At 38.7% G+C, this 22,290-nt stretch overlaps 1 protein-coding gene across 2 annotated transcripts in view; it reads left to right on the top strand.

The window, feature by feature from the left end:
• Nucleotides 1–22,290, top strand: part of SCML2 (Scm polycomb group protein like 2) — a 105,248-nt gene that overhangs the window by 25,654 nt on the left and 57,304 nt on the right. For both annotated transcript variants that reach the window (XM_082447012.1, XM_082447011.1), the window contains exons 5-8: nucleotides 357–425; nucleotides 5,352–5,422; nucleotides 6,262–6,496; nucleotides 16,023–16,111. In XM_082447012.1, coding sequence (XP_082303138.1) covers nucleotides 357–425; nucleotides 5,352–5,422; nucleotides 6,262–6,496; nucleotides 16,023–16,111 — 464 coding nt within the window. The remainder of the gene's footprint in view (nucleotides 1–356; nucleotides 426–5,351; nucleotides 5,423–6,261; nucleotides 6,497–16,022; nucleotides 16,112–22,290) is intronic.

Genomic DNA, 22,290 nt, shown 5'->3' with positions numbered 1-22,290 from the left:
TGTTCGTTCATTCACTTAACAAATGCTCAAGGGTGTTCTGTATGCCAGGTCCTTTTCTAGGCACTGAGGATACAGCAGTGAACAAAGGAGACAAAATAAATTAAAAAATTCCTGATCTTTTGGGGCTTACATTTGAGTGAAGTGAGACATACGATAAACAAATAAGCAAATTATAAGGTACATTATATATTGGAAAGTGAAGTCCTATGCAGAAAATGAGGATATTAATTACAAAATTAAAGCTGGCTTCTACTAGAAAATAGTTTTAGTTTATGGTTTTTATAAGTACTCTTTCAAACTGTTGCTCTGGCCTTCTGTTATTTCTCACTATTTTCTTTCTTTCTTTTTTTTTTAAGAGTCAACGGATGCAGAGAAGGAGAATCAAGAGAAAGCTCCTCAGTCAGACACATCTCCTGTGCAAAATGGTAGGTTTTAAATTAGTTCAGTACAACATATTTTTCTTCCTCACTCAGTGTTGATATAAACTCTTTTCTTATTGCTTTTGGTATAATCTCTGTATAGTAAGCTCCTGTAAATATAAAATCTAAGCAATAGGAAAGGTCAAAAAGATAGTATTTAATTTTGAAAATTTTACCTTGGTTTCACGTAGAGAGGGATTAAGTTAAAAGATAACCCTGTATTTCAGTGCAAATGTTGCCAAATTAAAGATATATAGTTATTAATTACCATGAATTACCAATTTAAAATAATTTGATTATTAATAAAAACCCTTCTAACACTAGAGTCAATGTGAAAGTCCTTTTTTGATGGTCAAAAGACAGTCCAGTGGATTAAAGCTTAGGCATTGAGGGGGTCTGACAGACCTGTTCTAGAATCTTGGCCTCATTCTTTACTGGCCTTGTGACCTTGGGCAAATTACTCGACATGCTTAGTCTCCTTTTTCTCCTGTGTAGCACAGGGATAATACTACTTACCTCATGGAACTATTAGAATTCAAGAAAATGAGTGTAAAGCACCTAATATAATGCCTAGGCTTATAGTAAATGTTCAGTAAATGTTAACTTTATTTATGAAGTCTGAGTTATTAATTCATGTTTTAAGTTTTTTTATTGTGAACAGCATGTATATAGCACTACATCAGAGACGCAGGAGATAGAATCCGACCCATTGCACCTGCTCTTAAGGAAAATGAGAAAATAAGTCATACATAGACAAAAGGCTGAATTAAAAAAATACTACAGCAAACTTACTGTGTTTACCAGAGATTTCCAGGCAAACCTCTTGCCCCTTGTCTTTCTGTTGTACCTGCCCTGCCAGCCCTACTCTTGGAGTAAGTAGTTCACCCATGACTTTCTGTTCTTACAGGAAGATTGCCTATAGAGGTAATCCCCATGGAGTCATTCTTTCTCACTGTAGCTGTGTCCTCAGTGTTTCCTTAGCGCTCTTTCTCATTGGCCTTACTTTGTTCCTCAGGTCTTCCTTCCAACCCACAAAACCCTCCAAAGGAAATGGAGGCCGTTAGGTTAGAATGTTCTTCCTTATCCCTACAAATTGCTTTCCATTTTTTTAATATAACAGTTTTATTGAGATATAATTCATATATCACACAATCCTCCCATTTCAAATATACGATTCAGTGGTTCTCAGTAGTACATTCCCAGAGTTGTGTAACCATCACCATAATCAATTTTAGAACATTTTCATCACCCTAAAAAGAGATCCTGTACCCAACTAGCAGCCACTCCCCATTTCCTCCCAGTGCCTCTCCCTAGGCAACCACTTATCTACTTTCTGTCTCTATAGATTTTCCTACTCTGGAAATTTCATGAAAATAAATTTGAAAAAATATATGCTTAAAGGTTGAAACTAGTAACTTTTCAAAATTCTCAAACTCTCTGTTTGAGAAATTCTGATGAAAAACGATATTACTTAATCAAATTGACAGACATCTGCAGATATTTCTCAGGGCCCTGACTCTAACATCTCATTTTAGAAATCAGTGAGTGACTGCTGGAAGGTAAGCTCCAAGAGAACCAGGATTTTTGTCTGTTTTATTAACTGCTGCATCTGCAGTACCTAGTACAGTGCCTGACACATACTGGTGACCTTCTATGGGAATCCATTGATGAATAAGACAGATATGATTCTTGCTGTCTTTGAGCTTAAGTAGACATTAAACAAATGCCCAGTTACAGTTGTGATAAATGCTATGAGGTATTGGGTGCTGATCATTCAGCTGAGAAGCTTCAAGCTCTAGATGTTTTGCCCATTTTCTTTACATAGCCTCTGAACCCAAACCCAGCACTGGTAGAAGACATTATGATTCTGATTTACTCTGGAGAAGACTGGGGGGCCTCATAGATTATGTTCAGTTTGCTGAAAGGTGTTTGGGTTAATGTATGGACTAGAATAGAGTACAAATCAAACAAGAAGGACAATAGACATGTGCAGGTAACAGTCAGATCACAAGGTTATGTATGTACATCTGTCTCACGAACAGGCCTATCAGTTCCCAGGGCTCCTTTCTGAGAGAGGGTAAATCCGCCCCCCGCCCCCCCACCAAATCTGTCAGTGAGGATAAGATGCAGAGGCAGACGGGAACTTCATGCTTGTCTGTGACTTTGACTATTTTGGCTCCTGGTCAGCAATTCCAGCTGTGATACTGTAGATGTATCAAATCTAAATTAGTAAAGCCTTTTGCTATGTGTGTTTCCCCCATGTTATTGGCAGGCTCTCATCATATGGGCAACCAAGCTGAACGGTTCTGTGGACTAAAAATTTTTGCCTTGTGAATAAAGAAAAAAATTAAGGCTCCAAAGGTTAAATTAACTAGCAGTGCAATAGAAAATAATCGTATTGTGGAGCACTGGTATAAAGGATTTGCTAGTTCCAATTATAGCCCATTAAGACACAAATGGTAATAGACTATTTTAAAAATTGTGTTGGGGGGCTTCCCTGGTGGCGCAGTGGTTGAGAATCTGCCTGCCAATGCAGGGGACACGGGTTCGAGCCCTGGTCTGGGAAGATCCCACATGCCACGGGGCAGCTGGGCCCGTGAGCCACAATTACTGAGCCTGCGCGTCTGGAGCCTGTGCTCCGCAACGAGAGAGGCCGCGATGGTGGGAGGCCTGCGCACCGCGATGAAGAGTGGTCCCCACTTGCCGCAACTAGAGAAAGCCCTCGCACAGAAACGAAGACTCAACACAGTCATAAATAAGTAAATAAATAAATAAAAGAACGTGAATTTAAAAAAAAAATACTGAAAAAATATTGTATTAGCACTGGTCATTCTGGGCCATACCTTATAAAAAAAAAAAATTGTGTTGGATAAAGTATTTTCCAATGTCATTGAAAAATTTTACAAATGTAACTGGTTTGTGGAAGAGTCTTAATTAAGTTCTTTGAGGTATAATTGTGAAATGGTTTTGATTTCTCAGTCATTATTTTCAACTTATACTCCTTTCTTCCTGGTATGGTGGCTCCTTAATGACATCCTAGTTAGATTTTTTTCCCCCATTCATGTGTTGTTTTGTTCTTCTTTTGTAATGCTCTCCAAGATCGTATGGTGGTAGAGCTTCAGTTAGAACCTTGGGTCTCTTGATTGTCAGGTTAGTGCTTAGGAGGTCACTGAGATAACCTGGTCAGTTAAATTTTGGAGCCACAGATCTCAGTTTTCACTTTTAATAAAGCTATCCAGTATTCTTAAGTTTAGGCACAACTATGACATTTAGTTTTAGAATAATAACATAAACCATTTATTGAGTTACTTGCATGTATACTACTTCACTTAGTTCTCAAAATACCTTATACCATATGTATTACTTTCCTCATTTTATAGATGAAGGAACTGAGGCTGAGAAAGTGAAATGACTTGCTCAGGGTCACATAGCTAGTAAGAGGCAGAGTCAGACTGAAAGACGGCAGGTTCAGCTCCAGAGCCTGTGTTCCTTGACATTCTGCTGCATACCTTTCAGCACTATGGTCGTGCTTGCTTTACATTATCTGGAAGAAGAATTAAACCCAGTATTTTTTTTTTTAGTGGAAAAATCTCTAAAAGGGTATACAGTGTTACATATGACATGCTTAATACCATATATAATATGTGTACATGCACATATAAATGCATACTTTCAGGTAACAGTGGTATTCTGAAGTTGGCTCACATCGGCTTGGGAGAGCCAGTGGTACACATTTCTTCCCAACTTTGTGGTTGGTGACTTTACCTTGGCACCTTGCAGTCAGCCACGGTGCTAGTACTTACACCACAGAAATCTGCAAACACTACCAGTCAGGCTTTTTGTTTGTTTGTATTTTCTGGAAAGTTGGCTGTTAAACATTTATTAGCAGTGTGTAAGTGGAACTGTTATATCCTTTGAAGGATATATAAGAGGCTAGTAACACAGATTCCCCTAGGGAGGGAACTGCCGGACCCAATATTTTTATAGTGAGGAAATTAGACAAGAGTATAGAAAAAACCTCATGGTTGATGAGAATTAAACTTTGTATGAATTAACAGTACCTTTAATACTGCTATCAAGCCTTTCAGAGTGTTGGCAGTGTGACTGGCCCAGTGAATTGACGTGTCCAGGCAAAGTATACTGCTTTCTGAGCTTCTCTTCTAGCATAATATATCATGAAGACTAAGTGAGAGAAAGGACAGCAAGAATTTGTAGAAAATATAGATAATTACAACAATGCATATCAGTCATTGCACTGATGACTGGTTTCTGCTTTGTTCTGCTACCATATTCTTAACACCCTGGATGGGGATCTGATAGTCAGTTGAGAAACAATGCTGGTTCTCAGAGTTTTTCTTTCCACAAAGTATTGCTTTATTTCTGCTCTACCACACTTCTAAACACCTTTAGATCCCTGTGAAAAACAAACGCCTTCACAGTAATGGGATGAAATGGTAAAAACATGTCTTGAGTAAGTTTATATTTGAGACATATGAGTAGAATTTGCTATTACTCTATAAAAAGTCCTTTAGTTATTTCTAGAGTTCACATTTTCAGAATCACTGTGCTGCAGTCTTCATTACCTCAAGATGATCTAGATTGTAATTTATATCAGAGCTATTATTATCAGGAAGTTGTCTTATTTTTTACTTCCATGCTGGTAGTCAAATGTAGATCAGGAAATTTGAATCTGTTCTTTAAGAAGTATTTCTTTGAAGAGATATGGAACTAAAACCCATTTTATTCCTGAAAGTTAGTATACATATTATATGTATTAATGGGAATTCCCTGCTGGTCCAGTGGTTAAGACTCGGCACTTTCACTGCCGTGGGCCCTGGTTCGATTCATGGTTGGGGAACTACGATCCCACAAGCTGCGTGGCATGGCCAAAAAAAGGAAACAACAAAACTATTTTTGCGTGTTTTTTTCCAGATGATTTTCACTGGGAAAATTACTTGAAAGAGACTGGATCTTTAAGTGCTCCTTCAGAGTGTTTCAGACAGGTATGCCAAAATTCTGTAGATGTCATGTTGTATATATTGATGTAAACTATTTACTTGTTGAAGGGTGCCTGTGTGATTGTTAGGTTCTAGTAGTGTGAGGAGATAGTGAGATTGTGGTAGTGCTGCTTAAGAACCAGATGGTCTCTTTGCATCCATTCATTAAGAATTTACTTTATGTCAGATATACTAAGCTCTTATGACTGCCCCTCTGGAGAGAAAGACAGACATGTAAATAATTAATTATGAAAAGTGTGATAAGTATACTGGGAGGGCTTACAGAAGAGGTGGCTATCTGAGGTGGTTGGGATGAGGGGAGGGATATTCCAGGCAGAGAGAACATCCAAAGCAAAGGCACGTGGGTGTAAAAGAACCTGAGTGTTAAGGGATGGTATGGGGTGGCTGAAGCACAAAGTGGGTAGAAGTGATAATATGGGAATGAGATTAAGGTGCGGTGGCTTTTAACCTGTACTGAGGATTTGGACTTTATGTTAGGCAGTGGTGAGCTGCCGTTCGGCTTATTTTAAGGGGAATGGCCTAATCATATTCTTATTTTAGAAAGCCACTCAGGATGCATTTTTGAGGCTGTATTTGGGTTGCCTGGAAGTGGGCAGATGAGTAAGACCAGCAGTGGGCAGCCAAGTCAGGCTGCATGTCAAGCCAAGGAGAGGGTTTGGAGAAGATCTTTTTCTTAACCCTTATAGCTCTTACTTTGTTCACCAACTTCTGTGACTGTTACTTAAAACGTTCCTCGCGTATTCTGGTAACATAACTGACCATTTGATTTTCTCATAGTTGATGGGTTTTAACAAAATTTTATTTATATGTGTGTTTATATATAGTCCAAGATTCCACCAGCTAATGACTTCAAAGTTGGTATGAAATTGGAAGCCCGTGACCCTCGCAATATGACTTCAATATGTATCGCCACAGTCGTTGGAATTACTGGTGCCAGGCTACGTTTAAGACTGGACGGTAGTGACAACAGAAATGATTTTTGGCGGCTTGTTGATTCTCCGGACATACAGCCTGTTGGGACATGTGAAAAGGAGGGGGACTTACTTCAGCCTCCACTGGGTAAGGATAAACAGTTTTTAAAATAACATATTCTTGTTAATGTAATATTCAATAGAAATAATTTTAACTGGCCTTTTAAAAATCTCTTCTTCTGGGCATTCTTACAAATAGATAGTCAGGTGGTTACTGTGGAGAATGTTGAGAAAGTAACTCAGTACCATATGTTATAGAGTTTCACCTAAGTACATATTTGGCATTTGTGTGCTAAAGGTTCCCCACTCCAGCAAGACTCATTCTGCCTTAAAACTTGAAATGTCAAAAGCAGCTCTACTGGATTACACATGAAGATTCAGAAACCCTTCTGGGGGAGAAGTTTGTAGCATTTGATATGAGTCACTTCCTCCCTCAATATTGTCTAATGAGCCATTCATCATTTTTGGTATGGGGATGAGCACAGCAGAAGGGTATGATTTTACATTGGGACTCCAGTTTCAGACTTGGGAATTTCATTACACCTATGTGGGAAGAAGTCATAGTGAGAGGGGTAGGAGTCAGTACCTGTAGATCTTTGAAAAGGAGGAGGTGGATGGAACTCTTCAGCAAAGGTTTTTAATACAAAGCTCTCAATTTTGACCAAGTTTTTAAAAGGTAAGAAGTCTGTGACACTAATTTTGTGCAAAAATTTCCTCTTTTAAAGAGTACCATGGTATTCTGTAGAATATAAGGATTTAGTTTATTACTTCTACATTCTGAGTGAGTGGTGGGTATCGGTTTTTGTTTCTTCTTTACAATGCTAAAAATGAAAATTCTCTATTATAAAGCACAGTGAGAGAATGGATTTTTTTGTCTCCTACTAGTGAAAAATTCCCTGGGAACCAAAAATGTAAGATAATAATAACTACTCTTTTAGCAATATCTTTTTATACTGTCCTTGCTGTAATTGTTACTTATTCCTAATTTGGTTTAAAATATTTGAAAAAACTAATCAGAGATGTGTTATTCCAAGAAGATGGTTTAGGGTGTATGTGTTTTATGCTTTTCCCCTTTTCTTTCTTCATATCATTCACATTTTTTGTTGTTTATTTTTATAATATTTCTTAAATCATACAGAATTCTGTAAGAGACATAATATAAACCTGAGGCTTAGTGCTTCCCTGTTTGGATTTTATTTCTCTGTTTACAGCATGATACTATGTGTTTGTATTTTGTTTAAAGGAAACATAGCTATTGTGATTGTCAGCATTTCAAACACATAACCAGATTTATAATCATTCTTTTTTCAAATTACTTTTAGAGTTTATTAATTAAAAATATGAAATACATAGCAATACATGCTGATTAGTGTGTATTTTGACAGCACATAATAAAAAAATGCAATTTTTGCCTATTTGCTCATCAGGCGCTTTTGAATAGTTTCCATTTTAATATAACACAACTTATTTCGTTTTCCTTTTTAAAAAGTTTATTTATTTAAACCTTAAAGGTTATTATTTAAAAGGGTCTTTTTTTGTTTTTTTTGTTTTTTTTGGCTGCGTTGGGTCTTTGTTGCTGCGCACGGGCTTTCTCTAGTTGTGGCGAGCGGGAGCTACTCTTCGTTGTGGAGCACGGGCTTCTCATTGTGGTGGCTTCTCTTATTGTGGAGCACAGGCCCTAGGCACCCGGGCTTCAGTAGTTGCAGCACGCAGGCTCAGTAGTTGCGGCACACGGGCCCTAGAGTGCGTGGGCTCAGTAGTTGGCGCACAGGCTCTAGGGCACACAGGCTTCCGTAGTTGTGGCGTGTGGGCTCAGTAGTTGTGGCACACAGGCTTAGTTGCTCCGTGACATGTGGGATCTTCCTGGACCAGGGATCGAACCCGTGTCCTCTGCATTGGCAGGCACATTCTTAACCACTGCACCACCAGGGAAGTCCCTAAAAGGTTTTTTTTAAAGTTTCAACATACATGGAGAAAAGTGTACAGCTTATAAACGAACACACTTGTATAACCAACACCCAAATCAAGAAATAGAACATTGTCAGCACCCTAGAAGCCCCCCATTCCTGCTGATCCCCAGTCATATCCTCCTCCTTCCCAAAGGTAACTACTGTCCAGACTTCTTAATATCATGGATTAGTTTTATCTATGTTTGAATTTTTAACATGCACTTTGATCTTTTTTGACCTTTTAATCTATGTTTGACTTTAGGCAATTAAAGAATTAAGAAAAATGCTAAATTAAAAAAGAAAATCATGGTACATCATGTAATAGGATAAGATGGGGGTTAAGAGAAAGGCATAAGGACCAGAGAATGATTCTTATGCACTATTCTAACCACAGTGTGGAGAATCCATGCTGTGGATAACTATTTATTAGATATCACTAATAATACTGATTTATTTTAAGAGAGTGTGTAACAACCCTCCCCCATTTTTCCCTAGCAACAATTATTTTCCTAGTCAGATTAAGGGTGTTTTGGTACATGATTATTATAGGATGACTTTCTGTCTGAACTTCCTTGCGTATTTTATCCTATTGATGGACCCATTGCCAACGTGATTCATGTGCCTCCCTATCTTAATGCATGTATTAATCAGGGATGCATGCCAAGTTCTCACCAATTCTGGCATCAAGGGAGGCAAGTGTTGCATGTAACAGATTGCCCCCAGAAAATACTAAAACTAGCAGACCCTGCTCCCCGCTGCACATGCCAGATGCTGTGATATTCACCATTAATTGATGAGATCTCTAGAGAAGACACCTGTTGAGTCTATTTTGATAGTATCTGATAACAAGTTCTAAGATAAGATCATTTAGTGTGAGCAAAGATTACTAAAGTGAGAGCTGTCTTTTTTCCCAACATAATGTATGAAAAATTTCAAATCTACAAAAAAGGTGAAAGAATTTTACAGTGAACACCACATACCCACTACCTAGGCTCTACCCGTTATCATTTTACTATACTTGCTTTATCACTTATCTGTCCATCTGTCCTCCTGTCGATTCATCAGTCCATCATATTTTTAAATGCACTTCAGGATAAGTTATTGACATCAGTGCATTTCTCCTAAATACGTTCGCATGCATATCATTAACTAGAGTTCACTGTTTATTTACAGGTTTTTTCCTTTTGAGGTGAAATTTACATATGGTGAAATGCACCATCATAAGTGTACATTTGCTGAGTTTGACAGAAAACTGTCTTTCGGAAAGGAAATAAGGCAGGGGCTCTGCGGAAAAAGAGGGACTGGAAGTCTTTTGCAGCCTTTTTACCCTGCGTGTGTGGTTGTTGGTGGGGAATGGAAGCTCTCCTGGGCTCTGGCTTGGATTTCTCCTAGTATTATGGCCCATTCCCAACATACATGTGTATGTTGGTGAACCCTAGCTAGTGGCTTCTTTAAAATGAGAATTTCTACCCTCACTGTAGCATTCTTGTCTAATAGTACAGTGGATACAGTAGCACTGATTGGAGGGTGCACCAGCTCCTCTTGCCCATTTCCTGAGTTCCTCAATAAGAAAGTCATTCTCGGGAGGAGGGGCAAGATGGCAGAAGAGTAAGACGCGGAGATCACCTTCCTTCCCACAGATACAGTAGAAATACATCTACATGTGGAACTGCTCCTACAGAACACCCACTGAACGCTGGCAGAAGATGTTAGACCTCCCAAAAGCTTTATTTTATTTTATTTTATCCTCCTTTTTTCTTTCTATTTTTTTCTCCCTTTTATTCTGAGCCGTGTGGATGAAAGGCTCTTGGTGCTACAGCCAGGCATCAGGGCTGTGCCTCTGAGGTGGGAGAGCCAACTTCAGGACACTGGTCCACAAGGGACCTCCCAGCTCCACGTAATACCAAATGGCGAAAATCTCTCAGAGATCTCCATCTCAACATCAAGACCCAGCTTCACTCAACGACCAGCAAGCTACAGTGCTGGACACCCTATGCCAAACAACTAGCAAGACAGGAACACAGCCCCATCCATTAGCAGAGAGGCTGCCTAAAATCATAATAAGGCCACAGACACCCCAAAACACACCACCAGACGTGGACGTGCCCACCAGAAAGACAAGATCCAACCTCATCCACCAGAACACAGGCACTAGTCCCCTCCACCAGGAAGCCTACACAACCCACTGAACCAACCTTAGCCACTGGGGACAGATACCAAAAACAACGGGAACTACGAACCTGCAGCCTCTGAAAAGGAGACCCCAAACACAGTAAGATAAGCAAAATGAGAAGACAAAAAACCACACAGCAGGTGAAGGAGCAGGGTCAAAACACACCAGACCTAACAAATGAAGAGGAAATAGGCAGTCTACCTGAAAAAGAATTCAGAATAATGATAGTAAAGATGATCCAAAATCTTGGAAATAGAATAGACAAAATGCAAGAAACATTTAACAAGGATGTAGACGAACTAAAAAGGAACCAAGCAATGATGAAAAACACAATAAATGAAATTAAAAATACTCTAGATGGGATCAATAGCAGAATAACTGAGGCAGAAGAACGGATAAGTGACCTGGAAGACAGAATGGTGGAATTCACTGCTGCGGAACAGAATAAAGAAAAAAGAATGAAAAGAACTGAGGACAGTCTCAGAGACCTCTGGGACAACATTAAATGCACCAACATTCGAATTATAGGGGTCCCAGAAGAAGAAGAGAAAAAGAAAGGGACTGAGAAAATATTTGAAGAGATTATAGTTGAAAACTTCCCTAATATGGGAAAGGAAATAGTTAATCAAGTCCTGGAAGCACAGAGAGTCCCATACAGGATAAATCCAAGGAGAAACACACCAAGACACATATTAATCAAACTATCAAAAATTAAATATAAAGAAAACATATTAAAAGCAGCAAGGGAAAAACAACAAATAACACACAAGGGAATCCCCATAAGGTTAACAGCTGATCTTTCAGCAGAAACTCTGCAAGCCAGAAGGGAGTGGCAGGATATACTTAAAGTCATGAAGGAGAAAAACCTACAACCAAGGTTAGTCTACCCAGCAAGGATCTCATTCAGATTTGATGGAGAAATTAAAACCTTTACAGACAAGCAAAAGCTGAGAGAGTTCAGCACCACCAAACCAGCTTTACAACAAATGCTAAAGGAACTTCTCTAGGGAAGAAACACAAGAGAAGGAAAACACCTACAATAACAAACCCAAAATATTTAAGAAAATGGGAATAGGAACATACATATCGATAATTACCTTAAATGTAAATGGATTAAATGCTCCCACCAAAAGACACAGACTGGCTGAATGGATACAAAAACAAGACCCATATATATGCTGTCTACAAGAGACCCACTTCAGACCTAGAGACACTTACAGACTGAAAGTGAGGGGATGGAAAAAGATATTCCATGCAAATGGAAATCAAAAGAAAGCTGGAGTAGCAATTCTCATATCAGACAAAATAGATTTTAAAATAAAGACTATTACAAGAGACAAAGAAGGACACTACATAATGATCAAGGGATCGATCCAAGAGGAAGATATAACACTTGTAAATATTTATGCACCCAACATAGGAGCACCTCAATACATAAGGCAAATACTAACACCCATAAAAGGGGAAATCGACAGTAACACAATCATAGTAGGGGACTTTAACACCCCACTTTCACCAATGGACAGATCATCCAAAATGAAAATAAATAAAGAAACACAAGCTTTAAATGATACATTAAACAAGATGGACTTAATTGATATTTATAGGACATTCCACCCAAAAACAACAGAATACACATTTTTCTCAAGTGCTCATGGAACATTCTCCAGGATAGATCATATCTTGGGTCACAAATCAAGCCTTGGTAAATTTAAGAAAATTGAAATCGTATCAAGTATCTTTTCTGACCACAATGCTATGAGACTAGATAGCAATTACAGGAAAAGATCTGTAAAAAATACAAACACATGGAGGCTACACAATACACTACTTAATAACGAAGTGATCACTGAAGAAATCAAAGGGGAAATCAAAAAATACCTAGAAACAAATGACAATGGAGACACGACGACCCAAAACCTATGGGATGCAGCAAAAGCAGTGCTAAGAGGGAAGTTTATAGCAATACAAGCCTACATCAAGAAACAGGAAACATCTCGAATAAACAACCTAACCTTGCACCTAAAGCAATTAGAGAAAGAAGAACAAAAAAACCCCAAGCTAGCAGAAGGAAAGAAATCATAAAGATCAGATCAGAAATAAATGAAAAAGAAATGAAGGAGACAATAGCGAAGATCCATAAAACTAAAAGCTGGTTCTTCGAGAAGATAAACAAAATTGATAAACCATTAGCCAGACTCATCAAGAGAAAAAGGGAGAAGACTCAAATCAATAGAATTAGAAATGAAAAAGGAGAAGTAACCACTGACACTGCAGAAATACAAACGATCATGAGAGATTACTACAAGCAACTCTATGCCAATAAAATGGACAACCTGGAAGAAATGGACAGATTCTTAGAAATGCACAACCTACCGAGACTGAACCAGGAAGAAATAGAAAATATGAACAGACCAATCACAAGCACTGAAATTGAAACTGTGATTAAAAATCTTCCAACAAACAAAAGCCCAGGACCAGATGGCTTCACAGGCTAATTCTATCAAACATTTAGAGAAGAGCTAACACCTATCCTTCTCAAACTCTTCCAAAATATTGCAGAGGGAGGAACACTCCCCAACTCATTCTACGAGGCCACCATCACCCTGATACCAAAACCAGACAAAGATGTCACAAAGAAAGAAAACTACAGACCAATATCACTGATGAACATAGATGCAAAAATCCTCAACAAAATACTAGCAAACAGAATCCAACAGCACATTAAAAGGATCATACACCATGATCAAGTGGGGTTTATCCCAGGAATGCAAGGATTCTTCAATATATGCAAATCAATCAATGTGATACATCATATTAACAAATTGAAGGAGAAAAACCATATGATCATCTTAATAGATGCAGAGAAAGCTTTCGACAAAATTCAACACCCATTTATGATAAAAGCCCTGCAGAAAGTAGGCATAGAGGGAACTTTCCTCAACATAATAAAGGCCATATATGACAAACCCACAGCCAACATCGTCCTCAATGGTGAAAAACTGAAACCATTTCCACTAAGATCAGGAACAAGACAAGGTTGCCCACTCTCACCACTGTTATTCAACATAGTTTTGGAAGTGTTAGCCACAGCAATCAGAGAAGAAAAAGAAATAAAAGGAATCCAAATCGGAAAAGAAGAAGTAAAGCTGTCACTGTTTGCAGATGACATGATACTATACATAGAGAATCCTAAAACTGCTACCAGAAAACTACTAGAGCTAATCAATGAATTTGGTAAAGTAGTAGGATACAAAATGAATGCACAGAAATCTCTTGCATTCCTATATACTAATGATGAAAAATCTGAAAGTGAAAATAAGAAAACACTCCCATTTACCACTGCAACAAAAAGAATAAAATATCTAGGAATAAACCTACCTAAGGAGACAAAAGACCTGTATGCAGAGAATTATAAGACACTGATGAAAGAAATTAAAGATGATACAAATAGATGGAGAGATATACCATGTTCTTGGATTGGAAGAATCAACATTGTGAAAATGACTCTACTACCCAAAGCAATCTACAGATTCAATGCAATCCCTATGAAACTACCACTGGCATTTTTCACAGAACTAGAACAAAAAATTTCACAATTTGTATGGAGACACAAAAGACCCCGAATAGCCAAAGCAATCTTGAGAACGAAAAATGGAGCTGGAGGAATCAGGCTCCCTGACTTCAGACTATATTACAAAGCTACAGTAATCGAGACAGTTTGGTACTGGCACAAAAACAGAAATATAGATCAATGGAACAGGATAGAAAGCCCAGAGATAAACCCACGCACATATGGTCACCTTATCTTTGATAAAGGAGGCAAGCATATACAGTGGAGAAAAGACAGCCTCTTCAATAAGTGGTGCTGGGAAAACTGGACAGGTACATGTAAAAGTATGAAATTAGAACTCCCTGACACCATACACAAAAATAAACTCAAAATGGATTAAAGACCTAAGTGTAAAGCCAGACACTATCAAACTCTTAGAGGAAAACATAGGCAGAACACTCTATGACATACATCACAGCAAGATCCTTTTTGACCCACCTCCTAGAGAAATGGAAATAAAAACACAAATAAACAAATGGGACCTAATGAAACTTAAAAGCTTTTGCACAGCAAAGGAAACCATAAACAAGACAAAAAGACAACTCTCAGAATGGGAGAAAATATTTGCAAATGAAGCAACTGTCAAAGGATTAATCTCCAAGATTTACAAGCAGCTCATGCAGCTCAATAACAAAAAAACAAACAACCCAATCCAAAAATGGGCAGAAGACCTAAACAGACATTTCTCCAAAGAAGATATACAGATGGCCAACAGACACATGAAAGAATGCTCAACATCATTAATCATTAGAGAAATGCAAATCAAAACTACAATGAGGTATCATCTCACACCAGTCAGAATGGCCATCATCAAAAAATCTACAAACAATAAATGCTGGAGAGGTTGTGGAGAAAAGGGAACACTCTTGCACTGTTGGTGGGAATGTAAATTGATACAGCCACTATGGAGAACAGTATGGAGGTTCCTTAAAAAACTACAAATAGAACTACCATACGACCCAGCAATCCCACTACTGGGCATATACCCTGAGAAAACCATAATTCAAAAAGAGTCATGTACCAAAATGTTCATTGCAGCTCTATTTACAATAGCCAGGACATGGAAGCAACCTAAGTGTCCATCGTCGGATGAATGGATAAAGAAGATGTGGCACATATATACAATGGAATATTACTCAGCCATAAAAAGAAATGAAATGGAGGTATTTGTAGTGAGGTGGATGGAGTTAGAGTCTGTCATACAGAGTGAAGTAAGTCAGAAAGAGTAAAACAAATACAGTATGCTAACACATATATATGGAATCTAAGGAAAAAAAAAAAAGGTCATGAAGAACCTAGTGGCAAGATGGGAATAAAGACACAGACCTACTAAAGAATGGACTTGAGGATATGGGGAGGGGGAGAGTTGAGATGTGACAGGGTGAGAGAGTGTCATGGACATATATACACTACCAAATGTAAAATAGATAGCTAGTGGGAAGCAGCCACATAGCATAGGGAGATCATCTCGGTGCTTTGTGACCGCCTGGGGGGGTGGGATGGGGAGGGTGGGAGGGAGGGAGATGCGGGAGGGAAGAGATATGGGGATATATGTATATGTATAGCTGATTCACTTTGTTATAAAGCAGAAACTAACACACCATTGTGAAGCAATTATACTTCAATAAAGATGTTTAAAAAAAAAAATAGACTTGCTCAATGCAGGGATGCCACAAACCTTCATTTTGTAAAAAACACAGTATCTGCAAAGTGCAGTAAAGCAAAATGCAATAAAATGAGACATGCCTATAAAAAAAAAAAAAAAGAAAGTCGTTCTCTGGAGGAGAATGGTAAATGAAACTTTTTTTTTAATACCAGTTTGCTGTAATATCACAGGGAGGCTTTTAAAAAATGATTTCTGCTTTATTTTATAAAATAGGGTACCAGATGAACACAACATCTTGGCCAATGTTCCTCTTGCGAATACTGAGTGTATCTGAAATGGCACCTGCAACGTTCTTTAAGAAGGTGAGAAAGATGTTATGAAAAGCTTCAATCAACTGGGCTGTGGTTTTATTGTTTCAGTGGGTGCTTAAATGCTTTGTCTTCTCTGACATGGAAAGCAAAGATGCTTTTTAAATTACTTGATTGGCAAGTGTATTAGTCTGCTCGGGCTGCTGTAGCAAAATACCACAGACTGGGTGGCTTAAATAACTGAAATTTATTTTTTCACATTTCTGGAGGCAAGAAGTCAAAGATCAAAGTGTCATCAGGGTTGGTTTCTGGTGAGGCCTCTCTTCTCAGCTTATAGTTTTTTCGCTCCGTCCTCACGTGGCCTCTTCTCTGTGCATGCGTGGAAGAGAGGGATCTCTGGTTTCCCTTTCTCTAGAAAAGACACTAGTCCTATGGGCTTAGGGCCCCACTGTTAGGACCTCACTTAACCTTTATTACCTCCTTAAATGTCCTGTTTCTAAATATAGTCACATTGGGAGTTAGGGCTTCAAATTATGAATTTTGGGAAGATGTAACTCAGTCCATAACAGTGGCTTGAACAGAAATTTATTTTCTCACAGCTCTGGAGCCTAGAAGTTGAGATCAAGGTGTCAGCAGGCTTGGTTTCTTTTGAGGCCCCTCTCCTTGGTTTATAGATAGTTGTCTTCTCCTCTTTGGGAGGAAAAGATACATGAGCTACGTATCTGCATCCTAATTTCCTCCTCTTATGAGGACATTGGTCATTTGGATTAGGGCCCACCATAATGGCCTTATTTTAACTTAGTTATCTCTTTAAAGACCCTATCTCCAAATACAATCACATTCTGAGGTACTGGGGTTAGGACTTAAACATATGAATTTTGGTTGGGTGGGGGGTGAGACACAGAGACACAATTCAGCCCGTAACAGCAAGTCATAAAAAAGGCTCAGTTTTAATCATCCAGTAGTCAAAATGAATTAGTACCTTCTTTCTTGACCTCAGATACAAAAAGGGGTACTCTACTGGAAGCAAATGTTTGTTATTATTTTATATGTACCTTCAGAAGTGAAGCTTCGCCTCAGTTTGCTATATTAGTCGTCTCTTTGATATTGGAGAAAATGATGGGACAAAAAAACCACTTGAAAGTTACTTGGAGAGATTTGGTTGCAGAAGTAAAAGAATGTTATAAACAGTCATCAGAAAGAATTTGTTATAAGGAAATACTTGTTATATAACAAAGAGGGAAAATTCCAAGAATAGTTTATGCTCTTGAGAAAATGTTGAAAGAGTACACTGTGTTAAGAAACAATGAATGAAAGCCAAGTTTTAGTTAAATTACGGGTCAAAATATTTCTTACTCTCTGTCCTCATTGTTTTCTCAGTCACTTAAATTTTATTACAACCATTCATATCAGGAATGGTAAACATTGATTGTAGGTTTTAAAAACTTTTCAGGAAGATTAAAGATATAAAGATGTGCAGTGTCAGTTGACATGATTCCTGCATTGCAAAGAAAAAATCTTTGAGTATAGCTTTGAGCAGCATGAATGCTGTAAGTGGGCTTGCCCTACCAGCAAGGGGCACAGGTGAATGCAATCCCTTTGGGCATTGTGTAAAGCATATGTGAGGATAGCTAACAACAAAAGAGATGTTTAGTAGTAGTCTTTATTAAATACTTATTAGCTTAGGCTGTGGCTTTAGAAAAGCCACTGGATCTATTTTCCTTATTAAGTTGCTTTACCAGCTAGTCACCTGCCGCATGTCACATTATGTTTTTCATTTTAAAAATTATAAAAGTAATTCATCTTTGTGTGGGGGAAAAAATCAAACTATATACTTAAGTGAAAAATGAGTGTCCATTTATCCCGTCCATTCCTCCATTCTACTGTTCTCTCCAAAATGTTCTTCTTGACCTTTATCTGTGCATTCACAAACATATATGGGCTTTTATTTCTTAAACATAAATTGGAATATATTTTGTGATTTAGTTTTCCCCCTAAAATATGGATTTTTTGAAATTTCCATTTTGTTTCATATATATTTTAGGTTGTATTGTACTCTTCTGTGGTATGGATTACCGTAAGTGATTTAACCTCTCCCTAAGGATTGATGTTTAGGTTGTCTCCATATTCTTGTTTAAATCATCTACAGTGGACATTCTTATAGAATGTTCTATAGTTCATATAGAACTTTTTACGTAAGTGTGAATGCCTACATTCTTAGAAGTAGAATTCCTGGTTCAAAGGGAATGTATGCTTTAAGTGTTGAAATATACTGTTAAATTGCACCTTAAAAGGGTGTTCCAAACTATGCTCCAGTATAAGTGTATAGATATATTCGTATTCCCACACCTTTACTAGCAATGAATATTATCTATCTTTTAAAATTTTGGGAATCTTTTTTTGGAGGTGGGAATGGTAATGGTATCCCATTGTAATTTGCATTGAAGCGATTACCAGTGAAATTGAACTTTTAAAATGTGTTTAATGGCCTTTTATTTTTCTGTGAATCGCCTTTTTTCTACTGGATTTCTTTTCTTACTCTTACTGATTTGTGGGGTGCTCTTTTCAGCCAAGCTTGGAACTTGGCCAGGAGCCATCTTAAATCCTCACTCCTCCTTCACCCTGGCCTCTGGATAGCCAATTAATTAGGAAGGCCCACCTACTTAGCTTGCTAATTATTTCTTTGTTGTGTTGTGTCTCTTCTTTCTAACTTTAATACCACTGCCCCTTGTTCAGGCTTTCCTCTTGCCTAGACTGTTCAACTAGCCTTATAACTGCCTATAATTGTCACCCTTAAACACAACTGCTAGAAATATCTGATACAGAAGCCATATCACATCATTCCATACTTAAAACGCCTTTGAAGTTCCCATTTGCATTCAGGATGAAGTATAAGTTTGTTAATATGGCCCTTAAGGTGCTCTGTGATCTGGTTTACAGTTGCCACTTCTTGCTTTGGATTTTATGTTCTAAATTGCTTATAATAGCCTGTCCATACCATATTCCTTTTTTTAGGCTGGTTATCTCTGGTTAATCCCTATTTTTATTTTAAGATTCATTTCAGGCATTAAATCCTCCAGGATACCTTCCCTATTTTTGCCTCTGTATTCTTATACTTCTGTAGCACCTTGTGCATATGTCAGTCTTTTTTAAAAATGAATTTATTTATTTATTTATTTTTGGCTGCGTTGGGTCTTCATTGCTGCACGTGGGCCTTTCTCTAGTTGCGTCGAGCGGAGGCTACTCTTCATTGCGGTCTGCGGGCTTCTCATGGCGGTGGCTTCTCTTGTTGCGGAGCATGGGCTCTAGGCGCGTGGGCTTCAGTAGTTGTGGCTCGCGGGCTCTAGAGCACAGGCTCAGTAGTTGCGGCACATGGGCTTAGTTGCTCCGCGGCATGTGGAGTCTTCCCGGACCAGGGCTCGAACCTGTGTCCCCTGCATCGGCAGGCGGATTCTTAACCACTGCGCCACCAGGGAAGTTCCCCATATGTCAGTCTTTGTGGTTATTGGATTATATTATTATTTTCACTGTCTCTTGGTTCCTAGACTGTGAGTTCCTTTTGAAACATGGCTTTGTATTTGCAGTGCCTATCATAGATCCTGGTACGTACTTGTTTGTTCGATGAATAAAGAAAGGATGGGGGGGTACAGGAAGATGAATACATAGAGAGGGAGAAGATAGGTTTAGTTTTCGACATGTTGAAGTGCCTCTGGGAAGTTTGAGGAGGAATGACTACCACCAGACATTAGACATAAAGTATTTAGAAATTAGCAGTAAGGTTTGGCTTGGGTACGTGGATTTGGGAGTTTTTAGCTTAAACGGTAGGGATGGAAGCCTTGAGCATGAATGAGCTAGTCCAAAGAGAATATATAGAAGGAGAAGAGAAGAGTGTCAAGTTTAGAACCTTGAGAAATACCTACTCACCTTTATGATGTATAAGTACCCATATCAGGTACTTAGTAGAGGTCAGTTAAAAGGAAAGCTGATTCTTGACTATTTGGTAGATAGGAAATTCATCAGTTACATTAGCAAGAACTGAAGACCAGCTGAAAAGTGTCCTCAGATAGAGTTAAATTTGTAATTGTGGGGCAGAATATTGATAGAGTTCATTCCTGATGGCCTCGATTTACTCTGAAATAGGAAACTGACAGAGGCTGGAGGGAAGGATTCATACATAGATTGAAAGTCTACTATATTCCAACACCAAGGCAGAGAGCTTACTCTGTGGTTGGGGAGAAAGTCAGTTAACAAATAAAGTAATGAATGTATAATGAGGAAACATTATTGGTCTTAAGGCAAATGATAAAGGTTTGGAATAGCTGCCATGTGGGATGGGAGAGGGATCGACCTAGGGACATATGACAGTATTTTGGAGGGTTCACCTGAGGGTGAAGACTAAATATGTGTAGCACTACATGTAATAAGCATGTGGGACTTTTCTCCAGCAGTGCTTGGCAACTGAGTATAAATAGATAAAGTGGATGGTGATATTGAACTAAGGTTTGGAGGTAACAGAACAAGGGCAAGGGGATAAGTTGGTTTGGGGTGCTGAGAAGAAAGTGGTGATATGATGCTCTGTAACCTGGACGTGAACGGGTGTGATAGAATGTTAGAGTGTTTGGTCCTCTTCTCTTCTTTTTTTAAAAAAATTATTTATTTATTTATTTATTTGGCTGTGCCGGGTCCTAGCTGCAGCACGTGGGACCTTTGTTGCCGCGTGCAGGATCTTCGTTACGGCATGCGGACTCTTAGTTGCGGCATGCATGTGGGATCTAGCTCCCTGACCAGGGATTGAACCTGGGCCCCGCACATTGGGAGTGCGGAGTCTGGACACCACCAGGGAAGTCCCCTCTTCTCTTCTTTATACAGTGGTTCTCAACAGGGGACGTTTTGGGTTATCACAACTGTGTGTGTATGTGGGTGCTACTTAAACCTAGTGAGTAAAGATCAGGGATGCTACTAAACATCCTACACTGCACAGAACAGCCCCTACAACAGAATGTTCTGGTCCCAAATGACAGTAGTGTCATGTTTGAGAAACTCTGATCTGTATTAATTCCTTGGTGATCTCATCTAATTCCTGGCTTTAAATACAGTTTATATGCAGATGACTTTCAAATTTATATTTCTGCTCCAGACCTTTTGCTCCCAACTCAGACTTGTATATCCAGCCTACCTACTCAGTATCCCTATTTGGATGTCTAATAGACATGTCAAACTGCTCCACCTGCAGCCTTTACCATATCAGGGAGTAGCAACTATCCTTCCATTTGCTTCTGCCAAAAACCTTGGTGATTATTTCTGTCACACACTACATCCAGTCCATATGGAAACCCTATTTGCTCTACCTTCAAAATATATTTGAAATCCAGCCACTTCTTGCCATCTCCGTTGCTCTCAGGCTGGAACAAGCTGCCTTTATCTCTCACTTGGATTACTGTGGTAACCTCTTCATAGATCTCTTTATATTTATAACCTTACAGTCTGTAGTCAACACAGCAACCAGAGTATTCCATTTAAAACATAAGTGAGATTATATCACTCCTCTGCTCAAAACCACCCAGGGGGCTCCCTGTTTTACTCAGAGTAAAAGCCAGAGTTCTTACAGTGGCCTCCACAGCTCTACATGATACGACCCCTCACTATCTCTCTGACCTCGTTTCCTACTGCCCTCCCACTTGCATACTGCATTTTAGCCACACTCTGCTTTCTTGTTCTTCGACTATTTCAGACACATCTCCTGTTTTAGGGCCTTGGCCCTGGCTGTTGGCTCTGCCTAGAACACTCTTCCTCTAGATAACTGCATGGTTAATAATCACCTCCTTCAGGCTTCTGTTCACATGTCACCTTCCAGATGAGGCTTGTCCTGATTACCCTGTTTACAGTTGCACAACCCCTCCCCTACATTGCTGTCTGGATCTCCCTTTACTCTGCTCTTCTCTCTCTCTCTCTCTCTCTCTCTCTCTCTCTCTCTCTGTTTTTGCAAAGCACTTACCATTTATAACATAGAATATATTTTACTTATTATGTTCCTCATCTTTCTCTTTACTAGCATGTGAGCACTGCAAGGGTGGGATTTTTATTTTGCTAGTCAATATATATCAAGAACCTTCAGTAGTGTCTGGCATTTAGTAGGCACTCAGTAAATATTTGTAAATGAATAAATGAAGGTTAAAGGACTACAGTTCTTGATGAGGTCAAAGAAGTAATTGATTAAAAGTAAGGAAGTAGAA

Source organism: Balaenoptera physalus (assembly GCF_965194825.1).
Source record: "Balaenoptera physalus genome assembly, chromosome: X".
Taxonomy (NCBI): domain Eukaryota; kingdom Metazoa; phylum Chordata; class Mammalia; order Artiodactyla; family Balaenopteridae; genus Balaenoptera; species Balaenoptera physalus.
This window is presented reverse-complemented; position numbering and strand designations above follow the sequence as displayed.